This window comes from Nerophis lumbriciformis, linkage group LG26 (genome assembly GCF_033978685.3).
Source record: "Nerophis lumbriciformis linkage group LG26, RoL_Nlum_v2.1, whole genome shotgun sequence".
NCBI lineage: Eukaryota > Metazoa > Chordata > Actinopteri > Syngnathiformes > Syngnathidae > Nerophis > Nerophis lumbriciformis.
The window spans coordinates 21,003,407-21,030,004 of record NC_084573.2 but is presented as its reverse complement, the minus strand read 5'-3'; the positions used below and the strand labels follow the sequence as shown (position 1 = coordinate 21,030,004).

General features: G+C 38.0%; 1 protein-coding gene across 1 annotated transcript; it reads right to left on the bottom strand.

Annotated features, from left to right (window-relative positions):
- Positions 1 to 281: 281 nt before the first annotated feature.
- On the bottom strand, positions 282 to 24,976 carry rab10 (RAB10, member RAS oncogene family). The gene is made up of 6 exons (XM_061987199.2): positions 24,286 to 24,976; positions 14,784 to 14,844; positions 9,670 to 9,808; positions 6,686 to 6,775; positions 4,025 to 4,126; positions 282 to 1,263 (listed from the first exon to the last, which is right to left on the bottom strand). Exons 1-6 carry the CDS (start codon positions 24,410 to 24,412, stop codon positions 1,177 to 1,179), a joined length of 606 nt encoding a protein of 201 aa, XP_061843183.1. The 5' UTR covers positions 24,413 to 24,976; the 3' UTR covers positions 282 to 1,176.
- Positions 24,977 to 26,598: the final 1,622 nt, after the last annotated feature.

The following is a 26,598-nucleotide window of genomic DNA, read 5'->3' as shown; positions in this document are numbered from 1 at the left end:
TACTGTATTCTGGTATTTTGACAATGACATCACCATTGTGTATTTTCACTGACCTACAAAAACGTTCTAATAAAGAAAAAATATACAAATAAATGTTTATAATATAAACTGCAGGCAATGTGGGCAATTTCACAGAAAAATGCCTCACAAACGACTCCCAATTGGGAATCGGTTTTCATTGTCCATTTAAGAGGTGAAAAGACTCGACTCGTTCGCGAACGTCCCATCGCTTTTTCAAGCCTTTGTGAATTCTTTCATGCACACAATTGAAGACAGACAAGTTGACTTAAACAAGCTTATTTTTAATGGATCTGCAAAATTGTTTGAATTTCCAAAGAGAACTCGTGAACCTCCCGCCCAAAGTTACCCAGTGGCATACCTCACATGTTACAGAACTGTCGCCAACCCAAAGAAATCTGCATGCAGGAAAAAAAAGAAAAGAAAAGAAAAGTGAAAGTAGAAATAAAAGAGAACAAACAGGACATGTCATTGCCGTTCTCTTGGCTGGAGGAGAAATTCAAACGCTTCTGCGTCGGTTTGGCTCCGCACTCGGAGCGCAAACTGACAAGATTTCTGTTAAAGTGTAATTTCATTGGGTGGATGTGGCTCCGCCCACTCCACAGCCCCCGCCCCTGTCTTCCATATAAGGCACAGGACAAAATAAACCCCGAAATACAAAAGGAGCTAAAAGCGCGGCGCTGTCACTTGCTAACAAATTGCAATCATTGAGACAACACAAACCTCCCCAAGTGTACAAAAGCACTTTTTCTTTGTTTTTCTTTTTGACTCGAGTTTGACTTCATGGACGCTGTGGGGGTGGGGGTGGGGGAGGTGAAGGGGCTCCACTAGGACAGGAAGGAGATATTAAACATATGCGCTTGTCATCTTTTTTTGTTTTGTTTTTTAATAACCCTTAAAAGAAAAATGACAGGAAACACGAGCGCTTCCCTCCAAAATAAAACTGCTGCTGAGGGAAAGTGGAAGAAGATGGCAGGGGAGGGGGTTAGGATGAAGGGGTTTTATTGTGTTGAAGAGGTTTTACTGTGATGAAGAAAGAGTGTCAGTGTGCAACGAGTCATGAGACGGTTAGAAGGTGACAGTTAGACAGTTAGAGAGGGGAGATGTTTGTGCGTGCACGTGTGTTTTTCTCTGTATGTGTGTGTCGCCGCCAGTCGTTCAACTGCAGCACTTGCTCTTCCAGCCTGTGACTCCGCCCCCGCCGGTGATGTCCACATTTTCACTGTTAGGCTCTTTTACAGGCGTCTGGAAAAAAACAAAAGCATCAAATGTAAAGAAATCGACTCCAATAAATGTACTCTGTACTTTTGTTTTAAACCCATGATTGTGCTAATAAATATAACCAGTAGGTGGCGCCAATTCCTCAAATGCTTCAATGATCCTTAGGGCTGCTGTCCAACCTTGCAAAAATCCTCCTGTCACATGAAGGATCTTTGACGAGCTTGTTTTTTTAAAAACATTTATGAGCCTTTAAAAAAATGATCAGTGTTCCTGACGTACAGCAGACCTTTCTTCAGCACATTCCCCAAAACATCTGGTGCTTCTTGCATATGGAATCCTTTATATAGCTCCTTTATAAAAGGAGCAGATTCACAAAAACAGCAAAGTGCTCCTTAAATGAAGATCTAGTTCAAAATCATCTATGCTCAGCTGTTTATTAAAGGACTGCATCAAACAGCACTAATCAAAGATCCGGCATATGGCAAGAACTGTTTTTAAGGATCATTTGCAAAGAAATTTCAGTCAAAGATTTTCCGTAGGAAAGGAGTAGATCTTTCAGTCAAAATCTTCCATGTAAAAGTAGATTTCCCATATGGAAGACATAGACAGACCAAGATTACCAAAAACAGCAATGTGCTTATTTTATATAGAATCCCAGTTAGTCAAATATCTCCTTTATAATAGGAGCAGATTGCCCAAAACAACAGAGTGCTCCTAAGTGCCCAGATATATATTTTTAATTTTATTTTACCATGCCACGATTCAATATGAAAGAAGCACTGTGCTGTTTTTTGTCATCTTGGCTAGTCAAATATCTTCCACATAAAAGGAGTGGATTCCTAAAAACAACAGAGGGCTCCTTTCATATAGAAATGCCATGTGACTAGCCACAATTCTATTTAAAAAAAAACACCCTGCTGTTTTTAGGAATCTTGGCTAGAAAAGAGCTTCCACATGAAAATAATACATTCCTATAAACAGCAGATGGCTACTTTCATATGAACATTTTATTTTTACTAGCCAAGATTCTATACGAAAGAAGCACCCTGATTTTTTTTGTTGAAATATTGGCTAGTCACAGATCTTTCATATGAAAAAACTACATTCCTAAAAACAGCAGAGTGCTCCTTTTATATGAAAATATCATTCTGACTAGCCCAATTTCTATATAAAAGAGGCACCCTACTGTTTTTGAGAATCAAAATCTTCTAAATAAAGGAATCACTCTGTTGTTTTTTTAAATCTTGGCTCATTCATAAAAGGAGCAGATTCCCCAAAACAGCACAGTGCTCTTTTTCCTTTGGACAATTTTAGACCAACCAAATAGTAACAACAGCAGGGCTTTTTTCACATGGAATCCTGCCTCGTCAAAAGCATATTTTTGTATAAAAATAAGTACCGTAGTATGTTTTTTTTAATCTACCCCTTTCATATGGAAGATCTTTGACCAGCCAATATTACCAAAAACAGCAGCGTGTGTCCTTTTTGGAATCCTGGCAAGTCAAATATCTCCTTTCTAATAGGAGCAGGTTCTCAAAAAACTGGAGAGTGCTACTTTCATGTGGAAATTTAATTTTGACTAGCCATGATTCCATATGGAAGAAGCGCTCTGCTGTTTTTGGTCATCTTGGCTATGCAAAGATCTTCCATATGAAAGAAGTAGATTCCCCAAAACAGCCCAGTGCTCCTTTTATATGGAAATGGCATTTTGACCAGCCAAAATTCTATATGAAAGAAGCACCATGCTGTTTTTGGGAACATTGGCAAGTCAATTATCTTCCATAAGAAAGGAATAGATTCCCAAAAAATGCAGAGTGCTCCTTTTCATATGGAAGATATTTGACTAGACAAGATTACCAAAAACAGCAGGGTGCTTCATTCATTTGTAATCCGAGCTAGTAAACTATATCCTTTCTAATAGAAGCATATTTCCAAAAACAGCATAGTGCTCTTTTCATGTAGACATTTTATTTTGACTAGACAGGATTCCATATGAAAGCACTGTGCTGTTTTTAGTCATCTTGGCTAGTCGAAACATCTTACCTATGAGAGAAGTAGATTCCCCAAAACAGCAGAGTGCTCCTTTTATCTGGAAATGCCATTTTGACTAGCCAGAATTCTTTATTAAATAAGCACTCTGCTGTTTTTCAGAATCTCGGCAAGTCAAAGATTTTTCATATTTAAGGAGCACCCCAGTTTTTTTAATCTGCTCCTTTCAAATGGAAGATCTAGTAAAAACAATCCTCTACATCACAGGTTGTGCTTTGTTTTTCAGGATCTGCATCAAACAACTGTAGTCAAAGATCTACAGTAAGACAGGAGGTGCTTTAGGCTCATTTGCAAAAAATGCCAGTCAAAGATCTGAAAGGTATAGATTCCCAAAAACAGCGGAGTGCTCTCTTTTCATATGGAAGATCTTTGACCAGCCAAGATTCCCCAAAACAGCAGAGTGCTTCTTTCGTATTGAAATCTTGGCTAGTCAAATAGTTCCCTAATAATAGAAGCAGATTCCAAAAAACAGCAGAATGCTCCTTTTCATATGGAAAATCTTTCTCATTTTTTGCAGATGATCCTTAAAAACAGCTCCTGTGGTATAGTGGATCTAGTGTTTGGTGTGGCAGTGTGTTCCTTTAGACTCGTGTAAAATGCTTTAATTGTGACTGCATTAGCCAGACAAACCAAAGAGGAAAATAATAAGTAAATTATGAAATATCAGTACACTTAGAACAAATTAATTGAACATAGCAGCGATTCAAATATGAGAAGAAAGTCAAAGTTCACGCACCTTTTTGAGGATGTCTTCTGCTAACGTGAGGAAGGCCTTCTCGATGTTGATGTTGGCCTTGGCGCTCGTCTCAAAAAACCTAATGCCGTGCTCTTTTGCAATCTGAGGAAGAAGCAGGAGAGCGGCTAAGAACAAGCTATTTGGCGGTGAAAATGGCTCCCTGTCCAAAAATAAAAGTGTGTGGCGAAGAGATCGGGTATCACTGGACCCCAGAAGCAACGACCACTATATTACCTGAGAACAGTTCTGGCACTGATCAAAAGTTGAGAATCCCTGTTTGCTTTTAAATAACAGCTTGTCACGGCAACCTATAGTGTTAGTGGACCAGCCAGGACACATCTCATATTGCGGAAACCTGAGCAGTGTGTGTAGTGCGTGTAGAAACTTTTTGTTTATTTTAAGGCATGGTGTCATAATTAAGGGTGTAACGGTACGTGTATTTGTATTGAACCATTTCGGTACGGGGGATTTGGTTCGGTTCGGAGGTGTATCGAACGAGTTTCCACACGGACATATTAAGTAGCGTAACGCACGTTGTGTAAACAATGCACACTGAGGCACAACACACAGCATGCTAGCAACGACCGTGCTACTACAACATGCAAAAGCCAGAGCTGGAAGACCCTCCTGCCTTGTTAAGATCTCCCGTTTGGGAACATTTCGGTTTCGCGGTGCGATACAACAATGGATAACATCGCTTCAACGAAGAGAAAGACAAACAAACAGCTCCCACCGCATTCAAGCAGCCTCTCCTCGGCAAGTCAGGCAGGGCTAAAGCAATAACAAATGCCGTTGGTGCTTTTATAGCAGCAGATTTAAGACCATATTGCATTAAAAACTAGATTTTGACCCACTTCTATGGTGGAATAACATATCTTACTGCCAAGTTAGCCAGGCACTACCTCGCCACACCTGCTACCTCCATGCCCAGCCAAAGGGTATTTTCCACGGCTGGAGACATTTTAACTGCAAGCAGGTCTGCTCTTTCTGCAGACAATGTGGATAAACTGATTTTTCTGGCAAAAAACATGAAAATTGAGTGAAAGTCACCAGGGTTAAAGGCTGGGGGGGGGGAAAGAAAAATTAATCTGAGGCTGAGTTGACTTGAAACTGTTTAATGTTGCACTTTTTGTATGTAGAAGAAAAGTTTTGTCATTTTATTTAATCTGAGCAACAACTTGAAGCAGTTTAATGTTGCACTTTATATGTGGAAATGTTGCACTTTATATGTGGAAAGGTTTTGTTAAGAAACCAATTCTGAGTAGAGATGCCGATAAATGCGTTAAAATGTAATATCGGAAATGATCGGTATCGGGTTTTTTTTTTATTATCGGTATTTAAATTTTTTTTAATTAAATCAACATAAAAAACACAAGATACACTTACAATTAGTGCACCAACCCAAAAAACCTCCCTCCCCCATTTACACTCATTCACACAAAAGGGTTGTTTCTTTCTGTTATTAATATTCTGGTTCCTACATTATATATCAATATATATCAATACAGTCTGCAAGGGATACAGTCCGTAAGCACACATGATTGTGCGTGCTGCTGGTCCACTAATAGTACTAACCTTTAACAGTTAATTTTACTCATTTTCATTAATTACTAGTTTCTATGTAACTGTTTTTATATTGTTTTACTTTCTTTTTTATTCAAGAAAATGTTTTTAATTTAGTAATCTTATTGTATTAATTTTTTTTTAAAGTACCTTATCTTCACCATACCTGGTTGTCCAAATTAGGCATAATGTGTTAATACCATGACTGCATATATCGGTTGATATCGGTATCGATAATTAAAGAGTTGGACAATATCGGAATATCGGATATCGGCAAAAAGCCATTATCGGACATCCCTAATTCTGAGCCTTATCCTATTTAGTTTTCATTTTATATATGTTGACTGCATTAAACCTGGCAATCGACCCTGTGTGTATATGTATGTTATTGTTATGTTAAAAGGATAAAGCCATTGTTTACAAATTTCCATCCATTTGCTACCGCTTATTCCCTTCGGGGTCGCGGGGGGCGCTGGAGCCTATCTCAGCTACAATCGGGCGGAAGGCGGGGTACGCCCTGGACAAGTCGCCACCTCATCGCAGGGCCAACACAGATAGACAACATTCACACTCACATCCACACACTAGGGCCAATTTAGTGTTGCCAATCAACCTATCCCCAGGTGCATGTCTTTGGAGGTGGGAGGAAGCCGGAGTACCCGGAGGGAACCCACGCAGTCACGGGGAGAACATGCAAACTCCACACAGAAAGATCCCGAGGCCGGGATTGAACTCACGACTACTCAGGACCTTCGTATTGTGAGGCAGACGCACTAACCCCTCTGCCACCGTGCTGCCCTTTACAAATTTTGGTAAATAAATACCCAGAAAATGTATATTTTGTTTTTTTCTTACTGTACCGAAAATTAACCGAACCGTGACCTCTAAACCGAGGTACGTACCGAACCGAAATTTTTGTGTATCGTTACACCCTTAGTAGTCATAACACAGATACAGCATGTCCACGTCAGTAAAAAAACTACACTTGCAAATGTAGCCTGACAATAAAATAATAACTAGTCATCTTACTTAAACTTAGAACACACATCTTAGTAATAAAAATGTGGTGACGACGTGTGGACCGCGTCAGCATCTTACCTGCTCTCCCTTGGCTTTTGGTACAACCCTCTTGTCTTCCATGTCACACTTGTTGCCTAGTAGCATTCTCTCAACATCCTCGTTCGCATGCTGCAAAAAAAAACAAAAAACAATGTTACATTTACTTAATATGCAACATTAAAATATCAACAATGTTCACTAAGGGCAAGTTGTGACATCCCCGAGACTGGTGGTAGCAGAAGGGGGCTTGGAAGCAGGGATCCAGGCGATTCCATCAGTCACCCTGGCCAATATTCGCTCCAAGGAACCATAAAATAAACCTTCTGAGGACTACCCAACCGGACTACAAGAAACATGGCTAAGCAAGTAACAAGCTTAGCTGTTGTTATTGGCGTATTATTGTAGTGAGAAGCAGCTTTTTCTTTGGCCACTTCAGTTTTTAAGAGAATTGTCCATCGTTAGATAGCAAGCTAATTCCTGGTATATGAGGGTTACCTCTAAAACTTTGTGATGTCACAGATTGTTCTCTTACGGTGCACATCAGAGATGAACGACATGACCTCAAATTATATCCCGATACATATCACATCCTCCTGAGATAACCATATACAGTAAATCACAATATATTATTTGGTATTTAAATGGTAATACAATCATTTCAAAACGAGTTAAAAAGGTTCCTAATTTGGCTGCTGATGTAGGCGGTAACATATTAAATCACTTTGTATTAGTTAGTCAAAACTATTATTAATCTACTTGCTAATTTACTGTTAATAGTTGGCTACTTTTTAGTGTAACATGTTTCTATCTACACTTCTGTTAAAATGTAATAAACCTGTATTCTTCTGTTGTTTGGTTGATTCTACAAAATTGGGTATTAATACAATACCCAATAGTTACAGGGGCAGTATCGGTCATACCAATGCAGATACTAAAATAATTCTAAATGATTGATTTCATTTTTGATCACAATTATAATCAGATAAAAACATAGAATGGTAGTGTAATAATCTAAATTAAATATTTAAAGTATTTCCTACTATTGGCCTGCCTTCCGCACGAATGCAGCTGAGATAGGTTTCAGCACCCCCTGCGGCCCCGAAAGGGACAAGTGGTAGAAAATAGATGGATGGATGGGTCTGATTTGGTTTTTGCCTTTAAAGTCCTCCTGCGTCCAGGGACTTTTCAGAGTTTGTAAACAATAACAAAAACAACAAAAGATTTTGTGAGAATAAAAATATTAATCTAAATAAGGGGTTTCCCACAGATTGCCAACATATGACATTACATAATTAGCAAAATATGAGATGATGTATTTTTTTGTAAAGGCAAAAAAACAGTGGTATTAGTAATTAGTTTTAAAATACCGTATTTTTCGGATTATAAGTCGCAGTTTTTTTTCATAGTTTGGCCGAAGGTGCGACTTATACTCAGGAGCGACTTATGTGTGAAATGATTAACACATTACCGTAAAATATCAAATAATATTATTTACTCATTCACGTAAGAGACTAGACGTATAAGATTTCATGGGATTTAGCGATTAGGAGTGACAGATTGTTTGGTAAACGTATAGCATGTTCTATATGTTCTAGTTATTTGAATGACTCTTACCATAATATGTTACGTTAACATACCAGGCACGTTCTCAGTTTGTTTTTTATGATTCATATAACGTACACTTATTCAGCCTGTTGTTCACTATTCTTTATTTATCTTAAATTGCCTTTCAAATGTCTTGGTGTTGGGTTTTATCAAATACATTTTCCCAAAAAATGCGACTTATACTCCAGTGAGACTGTTTTTTTCCTTCTTTATTATGCATTTTTGGCTGGTGCGACTTATACACCGGAGCGACTTGTAGTCCGAAAAATAGGGTATATATTTTTCTTACGGTATATTATATCGTTTTGGTCTATTTTGTCAATTCTTGATGCTTTTTGTACAATGTAGTTTGTTGCGAATTTTTCAAGTTTCTAAAGACTTCTCCAATCATTTTAGTGAATTTTTCTTTTGGAAAAATCACTAGCAACAAATCTAGCATCTTTTCCTGGTGTTATTGGAGACTGTACTCGTGTTTGGAGACTCTTTACTTCTGTCGCTGCATGTCTGTGACAAACTGCGAGAGCTGCAGCAAAACTGGCGTCAAACTTGCTTTGCTTTGCTGCTTCAACTGCATTTCCTCACCTTAAAAAGCGGCAAATGTCCTCTTAATATTTGCACATTTTGTAGATCGCTGTCCGCAGGTATATCTCGGATATATCAAAGTACGTCCACTTCGCAGACATGCTGCCACCGCTCCAGACAATCGCGTGCATATTGCTTACATCATCACATCTGGTTTCGGCAGTGCTATTTCAGTGATCAAGGTCTTTTTTCTGAATTTTTGTTACATCACTAGTCCATCGTGCACTACTAATAGGCAATATGTATACAATATTCATGCAAAAAAATATCCTAATTTTGAAAGGTGCGGCGGCTTTTATTCTGCAGTGGCGGGTCACCCCGATCAATTACATGTAGGGAAATGCCTGAATTACAGTAGTATCCACCATCTGCTGGTAACGTTACTGTCGATAGTTGTATCAATTGACCCACCTCTGTTTACATTCAAGAGCTCTACCTTACCGGTTAGCTCATCCTCCTACAGTGTGTAGTGTAGCATGTTTAGCTATCCCTCGTCCTCCAGTGATAGTAGGACTTTTAAGAAACGTTATTTGCCGCCATAGAGGTGAGGATTGCTGACTTAGATGTGGCTTTGCACTGTTGAGGGATGTTAACCGCTAGCGAGGACACTACACTCGTTCGCTTGTTGCTGTTAAATTTGCGGGGTACAGCTAAATGGTGTCATCAACATGCATTATGACGATATAACGATAGTACTAAAAGCTATATCGTTGGCCAAATTAATATCATTTATATGGCGCAACCCTATTCTTCTGTGACAATCTATATTAGGTAGGTGTTTTGATACATCTCTTTCATTGGGTTGTATGGTGTAAGTTTGTGTGTTTGAGTCTCACTTCATCAATGTTGCGCAGCCACTTGCTGATGTTTTCGAAGCTTTTGGCGTTGGTGATGTCGTAGACCAGCATGATGCCCATGGCGCCTCTGTAGTAGGAGGTGGTGATGGTGTGGAACCGTTCCTGGCCCGCTGTGTCCCTACACAAACACGGACGACAAAGTTCCATTAATTTCACTCCAATTGTTTGTTCTTTACTTGCATCCCGTAAACAAAGATGTGATGCATCACATGCCAAAAAGGAATGGGACATCTCCTGTGGCTATAATGGCTTTGTGTCACAGGCTATCAGTCTGATTTGCTTGGCACACATTTTTACATAAAGCAGGGACACACAAGAGCGCCACAGCATGTTTTAGACTAAAAATAGAGGTTTTACTTTTTTTGCCCACATAATTGTTTTATGGGGTAATACATAATAAGTGTGCCTAAATCATTTATGTACGCTTCACAAGGAAAAATACAACACATTAGCGCTTTATTGCTGATAGATAACTATGTCTACTGGGACTTCTTACTCCTTTTAACTGTGGAAATGTAGAACTATTATCTATGCAAGTTACACTTAATGCATTCCAAATATGTCCTACATTATCTTAATGACTGTAATGACATCAGGGGCGGATAACGGTCATACAGTATAATAACAAATACAAATCAGATAGAATAATCTCTTCACATTCCAGTAATGCCTTACTGTGTTAATAATACTGAGCCGAACAAAATCACGTTGAAACTCGTACACACAAAACGGCAGCCAATGCCTCACACACACACGTCTACACTAGCATGCCTGGGAGATGGAAACAGTCAACATTCATCCACTGCCACCTACAAGCAGAGGCAACTAAGCAGGCTTACACAAGAATCAAAACAACAGCATTAGTGTTTGTGCTTTTTTTCCCGATAGTTGTCACGTTCTTCTCATGATGAAGTATTACAAGATCATTTCATGGGGATTAAAATGTGATGACACATCAACTTAAGTGTCAGTGTTTGACACGGGTGTGTAGTCATGTAGGGAACTGAAACAATGATCCAAAGTAAAAAAAAGAAAAGAAATGTCAAGCAGAATTGATACACATATCAATGAAGAGTTCTGCTTTTCACTTCCTCCAGCTTACTATTATTGCATGGATGTCATCTATTTTCACAAAGACAAAAGATAATGGTGCATTATATTGACTAAATATCCAAAGACACATCTTAATGTATTAGGTAAAGGTCCCCTACAATGCAAAATTAACTTTGAACCTATGTTCCATCAGTAATGAGTCCCTAAAGCCTGTTTATGTGCACTAAAAGTCTAGCATGTCCTTCTTTTGTTTGTTGCTAAATTGAAAACATTAATAATTGATTAAAAGGAACAAAATGGATTGACTTTTATCTTCAGACAAAGAAATACCGGTCAAACATTTTAGAACACCTAATTTATAGCATTAAGTAAGCATTTGAGTGGTACTATAAATTTAACCATGACTTTTACATCTGTTGCTATCAATGTTGTTACTACAGTAAGGTCCAGAAGTATTAAGAGAGTGACATTTATGTACAATTATGCGTTTACAATACACAAATTGCTGCACAACCTCAACGGATTAAAAAGATGCTTCAGCGTGTGATTCTTTTCTCGCCATTCACCAAGTCTATTTTGCTTATTCAATATGGGTTCGAAAAAGCGAACAAACCAGCCTGGGATTCGCTGTGGAATTAAATTTAGAGAGGAGAGGGAACCCACACACACTTCCCCTCCTTCCCGTCCCCTCCTCTTTCTGCCAGCCCTCCCTTCTCTGCCTCGTGACGGCAAGTCATCTGCATTTTGCAAGGTAAAACATTTATTTTACATTAATTTGTTTAATTAATGTTGCAACATGTTTGGTAATGTTTATGAGAGCACCAAATGGACTTTTGTGTGCAACTAGAGGGTTCCAGGTTCGACTCCAGCTTCCGCCATCCTCGTCACTGTGTCCTTGGGCAAGATACTTCACCCTTGCTTCCAGTGCCAATAACACTGGTTTAAATGTATCTTACATGTAGATAATGGGTTTCACTATGTAAAGTGCTTTGAGCGCTATATAAATTTAATTCACTTCACTATCACCCATTCACACACACATTTATAGACTAATGGCCAAAGCTGTCATGCATGGCGCAAACCACGACCCATCTGTGTGTGCGTGTTGACAATTTAGATTGCTGTTGTGTTATTTTGATAATGAAGAGATTGTTGGTCCATACCCCCTTGTTATGTTTGTTTGATATACAGTGGAACCTCAATTTTCAAATGCCTCTATTTGCGTCCTTTCCGGTCTACGCTTACATCACGCCAAATGTGCCTGTGTGCGAACCATGTCTCGACGTACGATCATTTCATTCATTCATTTTGCATGCTGCTTCAGCCATCACTGACTGATATCACTTCCTGTACATGAGGGCACGGCCATTTTGAAAAGGTCGTGCCCCCTACGTCACATCCTGTTTATATTCTGTACACACGGGCGCAGCCATTTCAAAAAACTTTGACGGTGAGCGGTACTTCGGACGTGTTTATTTCCACAATTGTCAAACCTTGTGCCGGTCAGAGCTGTATCAGCCTGTCTTCAGGATCACTTTGTGTGATCACAAACGCTTTAAATGTGCCCAAACTCTCAAAGTTTTGATGTATAGCTTCGGGTTTCTCGACAACCGCTTATACCTAGCATTTTAGATAGTTAGTCCCCTGCTCGCAGCCGTTCGAGGATTTTATCAGTGGAGGGGGATTTGTTCCACAGAAAGTCTTCCAATTGTGATGCGATCAAAAAAGATGCCACAGCGGACCTTCATTACAATGAAGGAGAAGACCCTACACAAGCCGATGAAGCATCACCTCACACTGTTAGTTTGTGCTAAAGCTAGCGGGGACTTTGTGAAGCCACTGCTCTTTTATCACTCCGAAACTCCCAGAGTGTTTAATAATGCAACAAATATTTCCAGACACAAGGCAAAATGATTTTCTTTTTTTTTGTTTTTGGACTGCACCAACAAGACGGTGTGTGTGTGTGTGTGTATGTGTATCTGTGTGTGTGTGTGTGTGTGTGTGTGTGTGTGTGTGTGTGTGTGTGTGTGTGTGTGTGAGTGTAAGTGTGTGTGTGTGTGTGTGTGTGTGTTGACATTCAAGCTTGCTGAATGTTGTTGTGTTTGGATAAAATAGGAGATTGTTAAACCATTACATACAGGCACTCAGAGAACGTCTATGTGACTGTATTGGTCCCAACTGGGAGAATCAACACACCCACTAATTTTTTATTTTAAAGATTACACTCTTGTGATACAACATGTACTAAGAAAAACTTGTCCCTAACAAGCACAATAGTACCGATATACCGGTATAAAAAAAAATGCAGAGAGACACTTTTTCTTTATGTTTGTTTGTGGATTAAAAAAAACACTTTGTTTCTGACATAATCATTAAACTTGTTTTTTGTGTTGGTACACATTATTTTACAGTACCTCAAATTCAAACTGCACTTTAATGTATTTTCATTAAATATAAGATATAAAATTTTAGTTTTAAAAACTCCACAACTTGGGTCACCGCTTGCCGTTTGCCAAAACACTGGTGAGAAGCACTGATGTATACAAGTAATTAAAGAATATTAATAATCATTTACCATTTGAAAGTGTTTAGTAAATGTTAACTTAAAATAAAAATCTTATAATATTCACTACACCAAATATACTTTGTTTATTGAAGTGTTAGTGATGGCAAGCAAAAAAAACAAGTAACTGAAAGGAAAAACTGCTAAAACGTACCGAAAAAGAAGCAAAACCGTGGCTCTAAAACCAGGTACGGACCGTAGTGTGGGTTATCTGTACTGTTGCACTCAAACACAAATATAGATATACCGGTAAACAAAATGACAGTTTTCAGCTGTTAGCATATATTACCTCAATCAAACATGGTGGAAATGTCTGTGCAGTAGTAAACAGTAGGGATGCGGTACTTGGTGTAATCCTGCATGGGACAATCCGCTTTAATTAAAAAAAAATTTTTAAATCTTGATTAATCGAGATCAGATGATATGAAAAAAAAAATTGTGATAATTTTTTTGGCCATTTCGCCATATATTAGGACTGCAACTAACGATTAATTTGATAATCAATTAATCTGTCGATTATTACTTCGATTAATCGATTAATAATCGGATAAAAGAGACAAAATACATTTCTATCCTTTCCAGTATTTTATTGGGAGAAAAAAACTCCAGCATACTGGCACCATACTTATTTTGATTATTGTTTCTCAGCTGTTTGTACATGTTGCAATTTATAAATGAAGGTTTATAAAAAATATATAAAAAAGATTAAAAAAATATAAAAAATAAATTGCCTCTGCGCATGCGCGTAGCATAGATCCAACGAATCGATGACTAAATTAATCGCCAACTATTTTTATAATCGATTTTAATCGATTTAATCGATTAGTTGTTGCAGCCCTAATATATATATATATATATATATATATATACACACATATATATATATATATATAAATAAATAATCGTGTCTTCAAAGTGTGCATTCTTTTACTAAAATAGGGAATTTGTCGAGGCTGGAACCAATTATTCATCAGAACCAGATTTATTGGCCCAGTATGTTTAACACACAAGAAATTTGACTTGGTTGACGTGCTCTCTTTGTTCAATGAGAGAAAAAGAAAAACGCAACAACTACGAGAGAGTGTTTTCATTGCTTTCTATGGGAAACTATGCTTCATTATACCAATCTTTCGATTTACATCATCAAGAACCAATTAAGTTTGTAAATCGAGGTTCTACTGTATGCCTGATAGTTTTTCTGTATGGTTAACATTCCATATCAAAAGTAAAAATGTTTGTGGGGGGAAAGAAGCAGTATTGGACTGAAAAGAAAAGAACGTTTCCTGTTGCAGCATATTTCCAGACTTAAGGGAGATATGTCACACAGATGTTTGACCCCACACTACAACAAATTGAGACATTACTCTAGACCTTTTCTGCTTGGACATATTTCAATTTACACTTAAACGTGCAGAGTCTGGTCATGCATGTAAAAGTAAAAGACACTTATCATATCATAATAATACATGTGACTCACCAGATCTGTAGTTTTATCTTCTTTCCTTGTAGTTCAACAGTTTTGATCTTGAAGTCTATTCCTGTAAAACAAAAACATTGATGAAATTAGTTGAAAATGACGTGTGGACACAATAGTGAGTGAAGTGATGCAATATTGATGATTATTATATTCTCTTGGGAGTGTCATGAAGTCAGAGGATGACATTTGGAGAAGGAGTGTTATTATCCTGTCCAGAGAAGTAAGCTGTCACTTCAGTTCCAAGTCAAAAGATTGTGCTGGGTTTACAAGTTCAACAAACAGCTGTGCTGGTGGTGGGGCAGAGCCACAGGATAATGAAGTAAGCTGCTGCCAAAAAGTGACTCACAGTACTATGCACACCCTAGAGAGAGGGCGGAAGGGGAGGAAAGAAATATTGGGGGGAGGAAAGAATAGGGGAAGCGGTGAAAGGTTAATCAGATAGAATAGAACATCGGTGTCCAAACTTTGACTTGTGGGCCGCATTGGGCTAAAAAAATTTGGCAGAGGGCCGAAATAATGTAAAGTAACTATATAGCCTATACATATATATGTACACATATTATAATAATACAATGGACATATAATTAATGTATATTAATAATTTATATTTGGATATGAAGAGTATGTGAAAGTTTGATTTCTTCCTTGTTAACTTCCGTGACAACCTCCTTAAAGTTTTGTAATCAATCAGAAATATCAAGCAGCTAAAATGCGCCAAACATGGATAAGTGTGGAGAGTGTTTTGCATTTTCCCCATCATGCTTTGTAATGGATTTAAATGGGTGTGATTTTAAATTTTTTTTTACTGGTGAATAGACGTTTTTTATAATATCCACAAAGTTCAGTGACCTTGTCTGTTGACATTTTCTGTTGGGATAGATGGTTGGGTTTTTTTGCACCATGATTAGGAAAGGTTGTTTGCTTTGGGTCATATAAGTAAATGGCATGGAACCATTCGGAACTTAGTTAAAGGTCATTTACCTGAAAACCTTAGGTTTTCCATTTGATGGCGGCAAATTAGCAGCAAATTAAAGTTGTTAGACTTTTAATATGGATGCAATCTCCCTGCGGGCAAGATTCCTTCTAAACTCATGATGTCTTGCGGGCCAATTTGAAGACATTGGCAGGCTGCATTTGGCCTACGGGCCGTAGTTTGGACACCATTAGAATACAAGGTATGCGTACGTCTTTAGAACACAGGACAGCAACAAGTGTTGTTTACGCTGTAGGGGCCATCAGGAATGTTGTAATGTCTTAAGTTCACAAAACAGGCATGGCCTAACTACCGTATTTTTCGGATTATAAAAATCGCTCTGGAGTATACGTCACACCGACCAAAAATGCATAATAAAGAAGGAAAAAAACATATGTAAGTCGCACTCCAGTATAGGTCGCATTTTTTGGGGAAATGTATTTGATAAAACCCAACACCAAGAATAGACATTTGAAAGGCAATTTAAAATAAATAAAGAATAGTGAACAACAGGCTGAATAAGTGTACGTTATATGACGCATAAATAACCAACTGAGAACGTGCCTGGTATGTTAACGTAACATATTATGGTAAGAGTTATTCAAATAACTATAACATATAGAACATGCTATACGTTTACCAAACAATCTGTCACCCCTAATCGCTAAATCCGATGAAATCTTCTTCCTCTGTGTCGCTTCTAAACAACTCTGCCAACTCCAAAGGTAGACAATACGCCGCTTCCTCTTGCCGTTTTCTGCTGCATATTTCACTACGTCCAGCTTGTAACCTGCAGTATATGATTTCCTTTCGGTGCCATTTTTGTTCAGCCCTTTTCAGTTTTAATAAGTTACCGCCAATGTTGAAATAATCCTTTTTCATAGCTACGGAAGTAGTAGCAGGTAGCATTTTTTTTTCCCACAATGCACGTCTGCCATGACCCACAATGCACTTCTGCCATGACCCGCCCCCGCCGAATTTTTATTGGTTGATGTGTGTGTGACAATTAGATAAATAATATTATTTGATATTTTACGGTAATGTGTTAATAATTTCACACATACGTCGCTCCAGAGTATAAGTCTACTATGAAAAAAAACTGCGATTTATAATCCGAAAAATACGGTAATGCCAATTTTTCATACAGTAAGAGACCACTTGAAAACCATTACTGGAGAAAACAGCACACCTCTCGAAGGAGGACACCATACTTTTTTTTTGGATTGGTATTGATGAGCTTTAAATGTTACATTTAAAAGTCAAAGCCAGAAATTACATTACGATTTGTGACCACCTTGCAAGAGGGGAGAATCTTTGGGCACCTCACGATTCGATTACGATTCAGGAGATACGATTTGATTTAAAATCGATTATTGATGCATCCTTAATTTATGTACTGCATATGGATACAGTTTTACATTTCTTTTTTCACTTGCAACTTTTTCAAACAGTGCATTTGTGATGAGCAACAGTTGAATTAAGTACCATTACATTGATCTATTTAATGGAAATGTGTGCAAAACTGAAACATAAGTGCCCTACAATAAAGGCGCTGGTCGGCTCTCTCGGTGAGGTGGTTCCCTGTGGTCAGCCACATTTTAGAACTGTCTGCATTACTGTATTTACAATAAATAAATAATCACTAATGATGTTTACTAATGGATTTTACACTCACCAATGTCCAAATTGCGATGCATCTAAAAGTGTTTATTTCCCCCACCTCTACACATTGCAGTAACTTCATTGGAGCTATCATAAATGCAATGTCAAATTCATGTTGAGGAGGAGCATTTTTAAAACACTTCGTAGTGGAATCTTATAGGAATAGGCGATACGGCCCAAAATCCATATGGCCATACATATTCCAATCATTTTCTCAAAACTATAACTGACCTTCCGGTACTTGCTAATTCACTGTTACAATCTTGTTACTCTCTGTTGTAACATGGTTATAGCTACACTTCTGTTAAAATGTAATAAGCACTTATTTTTCTGTTGTTTGGATACTTTACATCAGTATTGGGCGATACTACACATTTGGGTAGTGATCCATTACCAAGTAGTTACAGGAGGAGTATTGGTTATATCAATCCTGAAACTTACATTTTTGATCACAACCAGACAAAAACATGGGATGGTGATGCAACTATATCAATTAAATATTTAAATTATTTTATTTTTCCCTTTTATTATATATAATATTTTGAGCAAAATATAGTCAATAGTGTAAAATAACTAAACATACGCAAAAACTACCGTTGGCCCTTATTTAAATCCTTTAGTTGTTGCCCTTATAAGTCCTCTTGTGTCCATGGACTTATTTCCTGAGTTTGTAAACAATAACGACGAATAAACGATTGTGTGATAAAAATAAATAAATATCGATCTCATCACTGTAGTATTGACCATATACTGATACTTTGTATTTTTACCGTTGACATTTGTATTGACACAGATTACGTTCAAGAGCTCTGTCTTAGCAGTAAACATGACCTAGTGTGTACTCTTACAGTGTGTAGTGTAGCAGGTTTAGCTATCCCTCATCCTCTGATAATTATATCTGTAAGAATTGTAGTATATTTGCTGCTATGGAGGCAGGGAGTAGTGGCTTGCACTGTGGAGTCACGTTAGCTGCTAGCGAGGATGCTACATTGCATGGAGGACGCTGTCAATCGGTTGTCGCTGTCAAATTTACAGGACACTGCGAGATTGTGTTGGTAACATGCATTATCACATTGTAACGATTGTATTCAAAACAGAGCTAAAATGTATATAATTAATATTGTGTATATCGCTAGAGACTTTAAATGTGGTTAAAAATAAAAATATTCTAGGGGGAAAACCCCCTCTTAAAGAGCGCAAAAGCTCAGAACTGCTTTAGCATTATTGAGGTATTTGGCTTTTTTTATTTGTTTTGTTTTGTGATGCCACCACTTAAGTGTTCCAAAATACAATGATGGAAAAGATGTAAAAATGTGACAACAGTGTTTTCCATAGGACTGGAATGTATCGGGGGCATTGCGTCGCATGACACTAAATTATATCGTCATTTACAGTACTTTGCAAAATTGGCCGTGGTGCAAAACTCATTGTTTTTTGTGCATACGGGTAACACTGCGCATTTTGGTTTGTGTCATAAGAAATGTGCAACATTAGCTTGTCTTTGACACTTATTCAACAACAGTACATGAAGGTATTGAATTATGAGTGTTGGTTTCATTGTGCGCACCCATAAGACGATTGGGTCTTATAACACAATTTGGTAATTTAATTTAAAAATTACAACCCCAAAAGGGACAAGCGGTAGAAAATGGATGGATGGATGTTTCCTGGCCTCCATGTACAGTAAGTGTCCACAATTTAAAGATAGTATACACATCAATGTACGTCTTTCATTATCACTATATTGATAAACATATGCTTTATAATGTGCGACCAAGTCATCTGTGGTATGTGTGTGTGAGATGTGTTAAGGAGTTCACGCTACACAGAGAGTCCCCAGATGCCATATATAAAAATACCCCCAAAAAAGAGCACTCAAAATCTTTATGTGGTGGTCCAAATGTAATTGTTCCGGGCCGCCACAAATAAATTAATGCATGGGAAGCACTGGATAAGCAGAACTAGGAATTGAACTTTTTAGGACTGAATGGGAGCAGATTGACAGGAGTGATTCAAGCAGATCTGTCCTGGCTGCTCAGTACAATACAGCTAATGTGAATATACTTGATGTTTGCACTAATATGAGTTAAGAGAGTTAAACGGTTAGCTAAAATCTTGGCTATACTGTTATTACATGTTTCATGATGGCAAAGTTTGACTCTGGAACAGATTATTTGTATTCCGAGTGTTTCCTATGAGAAAAAAACAGTCTCAATATTTGAATGAATTGGACTTTTATGGGTTTTTCTTCAATCTTTATCTTCCCACTGCAGTAATACTGCATTCTAAACATGTATAACTTTCAGTACACAAGGCCAACAGCTATTCAGGGGTCTGGAAGTGGGGATGAGTGACGGACGAGAAAGGGGGGTTTCCAGTTGGGAGTATTTTGAGAAGCGGCTGTGTATCTCCGTTTCGAAACGTATTGGTGCTGTGCCACAAAACAACTTTATCAACATCAAGCGTTGATACTGCTTTAGGTAACTTTCTTAGAATTTATTTATTCATTATAATATCAACCTGTGGACACTTCATCACCTTGTTGTGTACATCAAACTAACCAAAGCAAGCAAAATGTCACCCCACAGTGTGAATTCATATGAAGATTCAATGTACTGTAACAGAGGTGTGTCCATTAAGGCCACTAAGGCCTCAAGTTTGAACAGACATAAATATGGTGCTTGTGAAGGAGCCTACAGTTTCCTACAATTGTGAGACTTTTGATGGTGGAGGAAGAAATCCTTGTTAAAGCTTTGTTTTTTCCCCCAAAGAAAAATACCAATTTTAAAGTCCACTTTTGGCATCCAAATAGTACTTGTGGTAAGTCAGGTTAAAAAAGAACAAGCAATTCATGATGGCATGTTAAAGTTAAAGTACCAATTATTGTCACACACACACTAGGTGTGGCGAAATTATTCTCTGCATTTGACCCATCACCCTTGATCACCCCCTAGGAGGTGAGAGGAGCAGTGAGCAGCAGCAGTGGCCGCGCCCGGGAATCATTTTTGGTGATTTAACCCCCAATTCCAACCCTTGATGCTGAGTGCCAAGCAGGGAGTTGGGCGAACTCTGTCAATTGTGTGAATTTTCTTCTTGATTAAACTTGTAAATATGGTGTGCATGTGCACTACTTAGACACAAACAGCAGAGGCGCTGTTGATTTAGTCACAAATAGTGTGCCTGCTAAAAAAAAGTCCAATATGCAGTCAGCTCTGGAAAATTACTCTACATCCACGCAAATTTTGACAGTGTCTCCTATAACTTAGCCAGGCAACACTCTTCTGGGTAATACAACACTGGCATGTAAACAGGAGCTCATAACATTACTGTTAAGAATAATATATATTATTACAAAAACACACTGTGATACATTCCCACAATTTTGAATAAGGGAAATGTAATCAAATGCCCAACCCTAAAACTTAACCAGGATCTGAAATTACATTTAACCCTTTTCCACCAAATTTTGTTTATTGTCAAGGCTCCTTGAAGATGAAAATGTTTAAAGATTAAGTTTGACCTGTAAACATCGGTGCTCATCGTATTACATAGTGTTTTGTTTTGAATGCAGATGTGCGACAAACATAAGGAAGGCATACAGGGGATGACAGGAATCCGGAACATAATTTACTGTCAATTTTAGGGGATCTTTCTATGACTGACTACCAGACTTTTTAGTACCTTTTTAGCACAATACCTTTAAAAAAAAGCCCATTCTTCTATTTGAAAAAACCTCTTTCCACAGAGTGCTTTAGATTAGATTAGATTAGATAGATGTATTGGTCCCCGTGGGGAAATTCATTTAGTTTCAGAATGATAGAACAGTTTTGTTATAAGTCAAAAAAATTCCCAGTATGAATCATTGTGTTTAAAAGTCAATAACAACAGTGGTAATTACAAATGTATAGCATTTGTAGACAACAAAGTAAAAGGCTTTTAATTGAACAGCGATATAATGATTTCAAGTTAGGACCGGGCGGTAATACTTTATCAAATTTATATTGCGATAGACACGTAATCGATATCAATAAAAAAGCGTTAATAAAACTTTCGATACATTTTTTCCCCTCTATGTCAGAAGAAACCGGAAGTTGCAAAGCAACGTTGGTTGCATGAACAAAGGCACTCGCTCTCTGGTAACCGACCAATGCAGGAAGTGATCACTGATCAGTCGAAGTGACACGTTAACAACCAAGTAACAATATCAACTATCTTGTTTAGTTGTGCCATCTTAAAGTCTTGCCGTTGATTCTTTGCATGGAGTGAGAAGAAACAATAAAAATAAATGCTGCAGAAAGCAAATAAATTGTCGATAAAGCAGAAAAATGATTTTTTTAAACGGACTGTAGTCAAACCAATGTGGACCGCCTCAGGCGCGCTCACCCATGCACAGCCGTTAGTTCCGGGCACTAAACCTGCACAAAAATAGCTCTTCTCAGTCAGAACTATTAACTACATTTTACATTTTCAGACGTTGCACTATTTAATACACTTTATTAAGCATTTCTTACATACTCCTTTTTTTGCATCCTAATTTCAAGATGTTATTGTATTCAATGTGATTTTAGCATTGTGTTTACATTGTTTTCCATGATTGTGTTGACATTTCCTTTCTTCCTTGATAGCTGTGGGGATTATAATTAGAGAAATGTTACAGTTTAAATAAAAATTACTAAATTTGTATATATTTGTATTATATTCCTTAATTTTGATAGTTCATAAAATATCAATAACTAGATGAGGCAATTCCTGAAGGAAATGCGTGTGAATGCTCCAATGCTGAAGTTGAACTGATTTTTTTTTAGAATTGTTGAAGAAGAGCACACAATTCCCAAACAGGCTGAATATTTTGAAGTTAGAACAGTTTGAATTAGATGAAAAATGTGGGAGTTGTGGAACGTTGAAGAATGTCCCATTGATTTCAATGAGAGTTTACAAAAAATGTGGGAATTTCGGGAAAAGCGAGAATTTTTTTTAAAATGGTAAAAAACTTGAATGGGCTAAATGAGTTGAAATGGTTGGTGTTGGAATTTTTCAAATCAGTCAAGAAATGTTGAGGTAGTAACTTGTTGTATTGAGAAATGGTATTACGGAATTCCTGGAATTTCAGGAAAACCGCAAATTTTTCCAGTTCAAAAATCCACTTCATTTTCTGTCCTGATTAAGAGGAATGTTTTGACGGTGGAACGGTTGAAGTGGGTTGAAAAATGTGGGAGGAGTAGTCGCCAGAAAAAAGGGTGGAAATAGGGCTTTGGAAAACCAAGAATTCTGGAAAATCCTGGAATTTATTTGAACTAGGAAAAAGGGTAGTTTAAATTTCCAGGATGGTGGAATGTGTTGATGGTGGAATGGTCTGAATCAGTTGAAAAATGTGGAAATGGTGGAAGTTTGAAAAAGGGCCAATTAATTTTGAATGGGAAAAATGTCCCGAAAAACCTGGTCTTCTGGGAAATCTGGGAATTTTTTTAATTTGTCATGGGAAAGCCCATGATTTCCGAATAGGCTGAACAGTGTGAATTGGAACTGTTTGAATCGGGTGAAAAATGTGGAAGGTAGAGCGCGCCAAAATCCGGAGAAGAAAAAGTTTAATAGAATGCTTTGGAGCATTCACACAATTATCGATATCTTACAATATAAAAAGCTTGTATCTTCATGCAGTTTCTCAGCCAGCTCTACTTTAAGGTGTAGTAGGGAGATATTTGTAGTAGCAGTTGATTATTTTATGTTATCTGGATTTTACAACATTGGTGACAGTGATTAGATAGATAGTACTTTATTGGTTCCTTCAGGAAAATAAAATAAATAAAATAAATTAGTAGCAGTAACAATCATAAGAACTCCATTGCTGAGTATGTAATATTGTGACTAGAGATGCCGATAGATGCTTTAATATGTAATATATGAAATTATCGGTATTGTTTTTTATTATCGGTATTGTTTTTTGGTAATTTTTTATTTTTTATTAAATCAACATAAAAAACACAAGATACACTTACAATTAGTGCACCAACCCAAAAAACCTCCCTCCCCCATTCACACAAAAATGTTGTCTCCTTCTGTTATTAATATTCTGGTTCCTACATTATATATCAATATATATCAATACAGTCTGCAAGGGATACAGTCCGTAAGCACACATGATTGTGCGTGCTGCTGGTCCACAATGGACTGGACTCTCACACTATTAACTAGTGCCCACATCTGCGGTCCCCTCCAAGGTTTCTCATTGGAGCCCATTGGGTTGAGTCTTCCTTGCCCTGATGTGGGATCTGAGCCGAGGATGTCGTCGTGGCTTGTGCAGCCCTTTGAGACACTTGTGAGTTAGGGCTATATAAATAAACTTTGATTGATTGATTGATTTACGATGCTACAACGGTCTGTCATTTTATTGTTACTTAACTCAAATTATAGTGTTGGTTTCTCGAGTTTATTCCATCATTGGCACACCTTTAAGATCTTTAACAGTTAAGGAAAAGTTTGAAAAACATATAAACGCACATTTAAATGATGGGAGAAAGTAGCACGGCCATGATGATGCCCCCTACTAGCCTGGTTCGCCAGCGACGTCAGAAATGACTAGTTATATATTTTACCCCCCAAGCCGAAACAAGCGTCGCGGTGTTATGCCTATTATTAATGTCGCGGGCAGCTTGAATGGGGTTACTTAGGTTTAATAGCTCGTGAAATTGCACAACTTGTCAACCCGTAGAGGCCTGGCTGTCTGAGGCAGGGAGCAAGCTAGCTTAGTCAGCCCGTGTGTGCTAACAGCACGGAGGCTAACCAAATGGGCACAGCGCAGGGGTTTTAAATCAACAATATAACAACACATTTGACAGAAAACCTGCCTTGTGTGTCGCACTTACTTACCTATGGTGGAAATGAAAGTTGTGTTGAAGGCGTCGTCAGAGAAGCGGAACAGCACACAGGTCTTCCCCACGCCCGAGTCTCCGATCAGAAGCAGCTTGAATAGCAAGTCGTACGTCTTCTTAGCCATTGAAAAGAGCGAGTGTGTAGTCAAATAGGTAGAAAAATACAATCTCCTAACACGCCGATGTGACGTCTGAAGCCAGCTCCTGAGCCAACCTGACCAACTGCCCCGATTCTGACAGTTTACAACCCGGGTTTTGTTGATTAGCTTTGGCAAGCTCGTGGGCTAAAATACCAACACAAAATACCGCGCCAGAGAAGTTATATTCCCAAAAGCCTGACTGTTTTTTTTTATTCAAAACGCGAAAAAAAGGAAGCGGCAATGGAAGATCCTCCAGGGTGAGTCCTATTTTCCACTTTCTTTTCCCACACAGTCGGGACAAAATGGCTCCTGTCTCTCTCTCTCTCTACACCCGACTCACTCTTTCTTCATACTAACAGCGAGCTAATTCAAATTCTTGGCACACCCCGTCATTCCAGTGCCCAGTCGAAAGCGCAACCGGAAAAAAAAGTAACTGAAGGCGAACAAAAGTCACTATCTGTACAAAGTTAGTGGGCTTTCCCCCCGGAGAGATTAGAACCGAAAGGCAAGACGACCGCCGTCGTCTCTCGAATCCGAGTCAGCACGGCGACACCCTTCGTGACAGTCGCACATTTGCCCGCCCACTTCTGTCAAAACACACCACGTTGATTTGCCGACTAAGCTGTCATTCAACAAGGAACTCAAATCTTATTGGTCACATTTTCCAATAGGCAAAAAGGGGTGTGTCACACTTGGACAGAAAGGACAAACGGTACTACAACAGACGGCTGGACATTCAGGCTCAACTCTCCGTTAACTTGACCGGACAATGAATGTCCGAGGATCCAAAATGGCCACCAGTTTCACTCAATGAGTTTGATTCAGACTGAGCAAATTGGAAATTGATGCGGTGACTCTCCCCGCTGTGAGTCAGGCAAAGTGATGTCATAATTAAGTACTTCTGGGCTTTACGGGCGTTTCCCCACATCCTCTGCTCTTTGAAAGAAGAGGTCATTCACCATCATTAACTTTACACGCACTAATATTGTAAGCATTATCACATAATAACTTAGACCCTGAAGATTTGGCTCTATAACGTTTCCCCCTCTCCTTTCAGCTTATGACACTCCTCCAAGAATGTGGAGCATGTCACAATGTCTTCCGCCAAGTACAGACTTGACAAGTTAAAAGGCTGAAATCATGTTGGAAGCCAAATGTTATGCAACAACAAGAGTTTGAGAGACACGTTTTATTTTGATTAAGTAGCCTGAACATTGTTGTGTTTTCAGTAGATAGCCAATGTTACCAAACACATGGATGCAATTAAAACCATGGGAGAATTTAGACAGTGTATATATCAATTACTGCATGTAAATAAATTATATTTTTCCCCAAATAAATCTCATAGACATACAAAATGCATGCAGCCTCAGGGATTGTATCACACACTTTATGTGATGTTCCATAATGTAATTTCTTAGTATGTTTCCGAGTCTTTATATAGCATCTCACAAATTAAGTTCTAAAAAGCATTTAATAGATACGCAAGGCTTTATTTTATTTTGTTTGTGTTGAGAAAATTGCAGAAAAATCCAAAATCTGTTTCATAAAATTTCGCTCCGGAACATGTGAAAGTGCTGATTCAGCATGTTAGCCAAATGACCTTTGGTTTATTCCACAAACTGTTGAGTCAGTAACATAATCTTCCTTTTTGACCATACTATTTGACTATAGACATTCTATTGAGTGTCATTTCTGCTATACACCAGAGAAACAATGAAAAAGTTGCAATTTCGAATAGTGAAGGTAGAGTACATCTTAAAAGTGTGATTCCATAAGTAAATGTTTACACATAATAAAAAAACACACTTCACCTGCATTTGCACAGGGGAGGGAACATTCTATACCTCTTACTACATGACTCTCTTGACCTCCTTTTGTGACATTGCCTGGTTGCAGGTTAGAAAGTGTTCTGATGTCTCCCACTAGATGTCAGTGTTGTGCCATAATCTAGCCCTGCTAGTAAATATTTTTTGAGTCCTCCCCCACATTTCTATTATATCATATTATTGACAACTATTAAGTGTTTTTATTTTTACTAAATATTATTTAAAAAACAAATTTTCATGTGTTTATTCACTAGGTTTAACTTATGAAATAAACTCATGCTAAATATTCAAATTCAAAACAACTTGAAGGCATGTAGACTGTACAAATACTGTGGCGAATAT

Excerpts from the sequence above, each read along its gene's own strand:
- rab10 (XM_061987199.2), bottom strand. The coding sequence starts at position 24,412 with ATGGCTAAGAAGACGTACGACTTGCTATTCAAGCTGCTTCTGATCGGA. Across the intron at positions 4,127-6,685 it reads CAAAAGCCAAGGGAGAGCAG|ATTGCAAAAGAGCACGGCAT; the intron begins GTAAGATGCTGA and ends CTTCTTCCTCAG. Across the intron at positions 1,264-4,024 it reads CAGAAGACATCCTCAAAAAG|ACGCCTGTAAAAGAGCCTAA; the intron begins GTGCGTGAACTT and ends GTTTTTTTCCAG.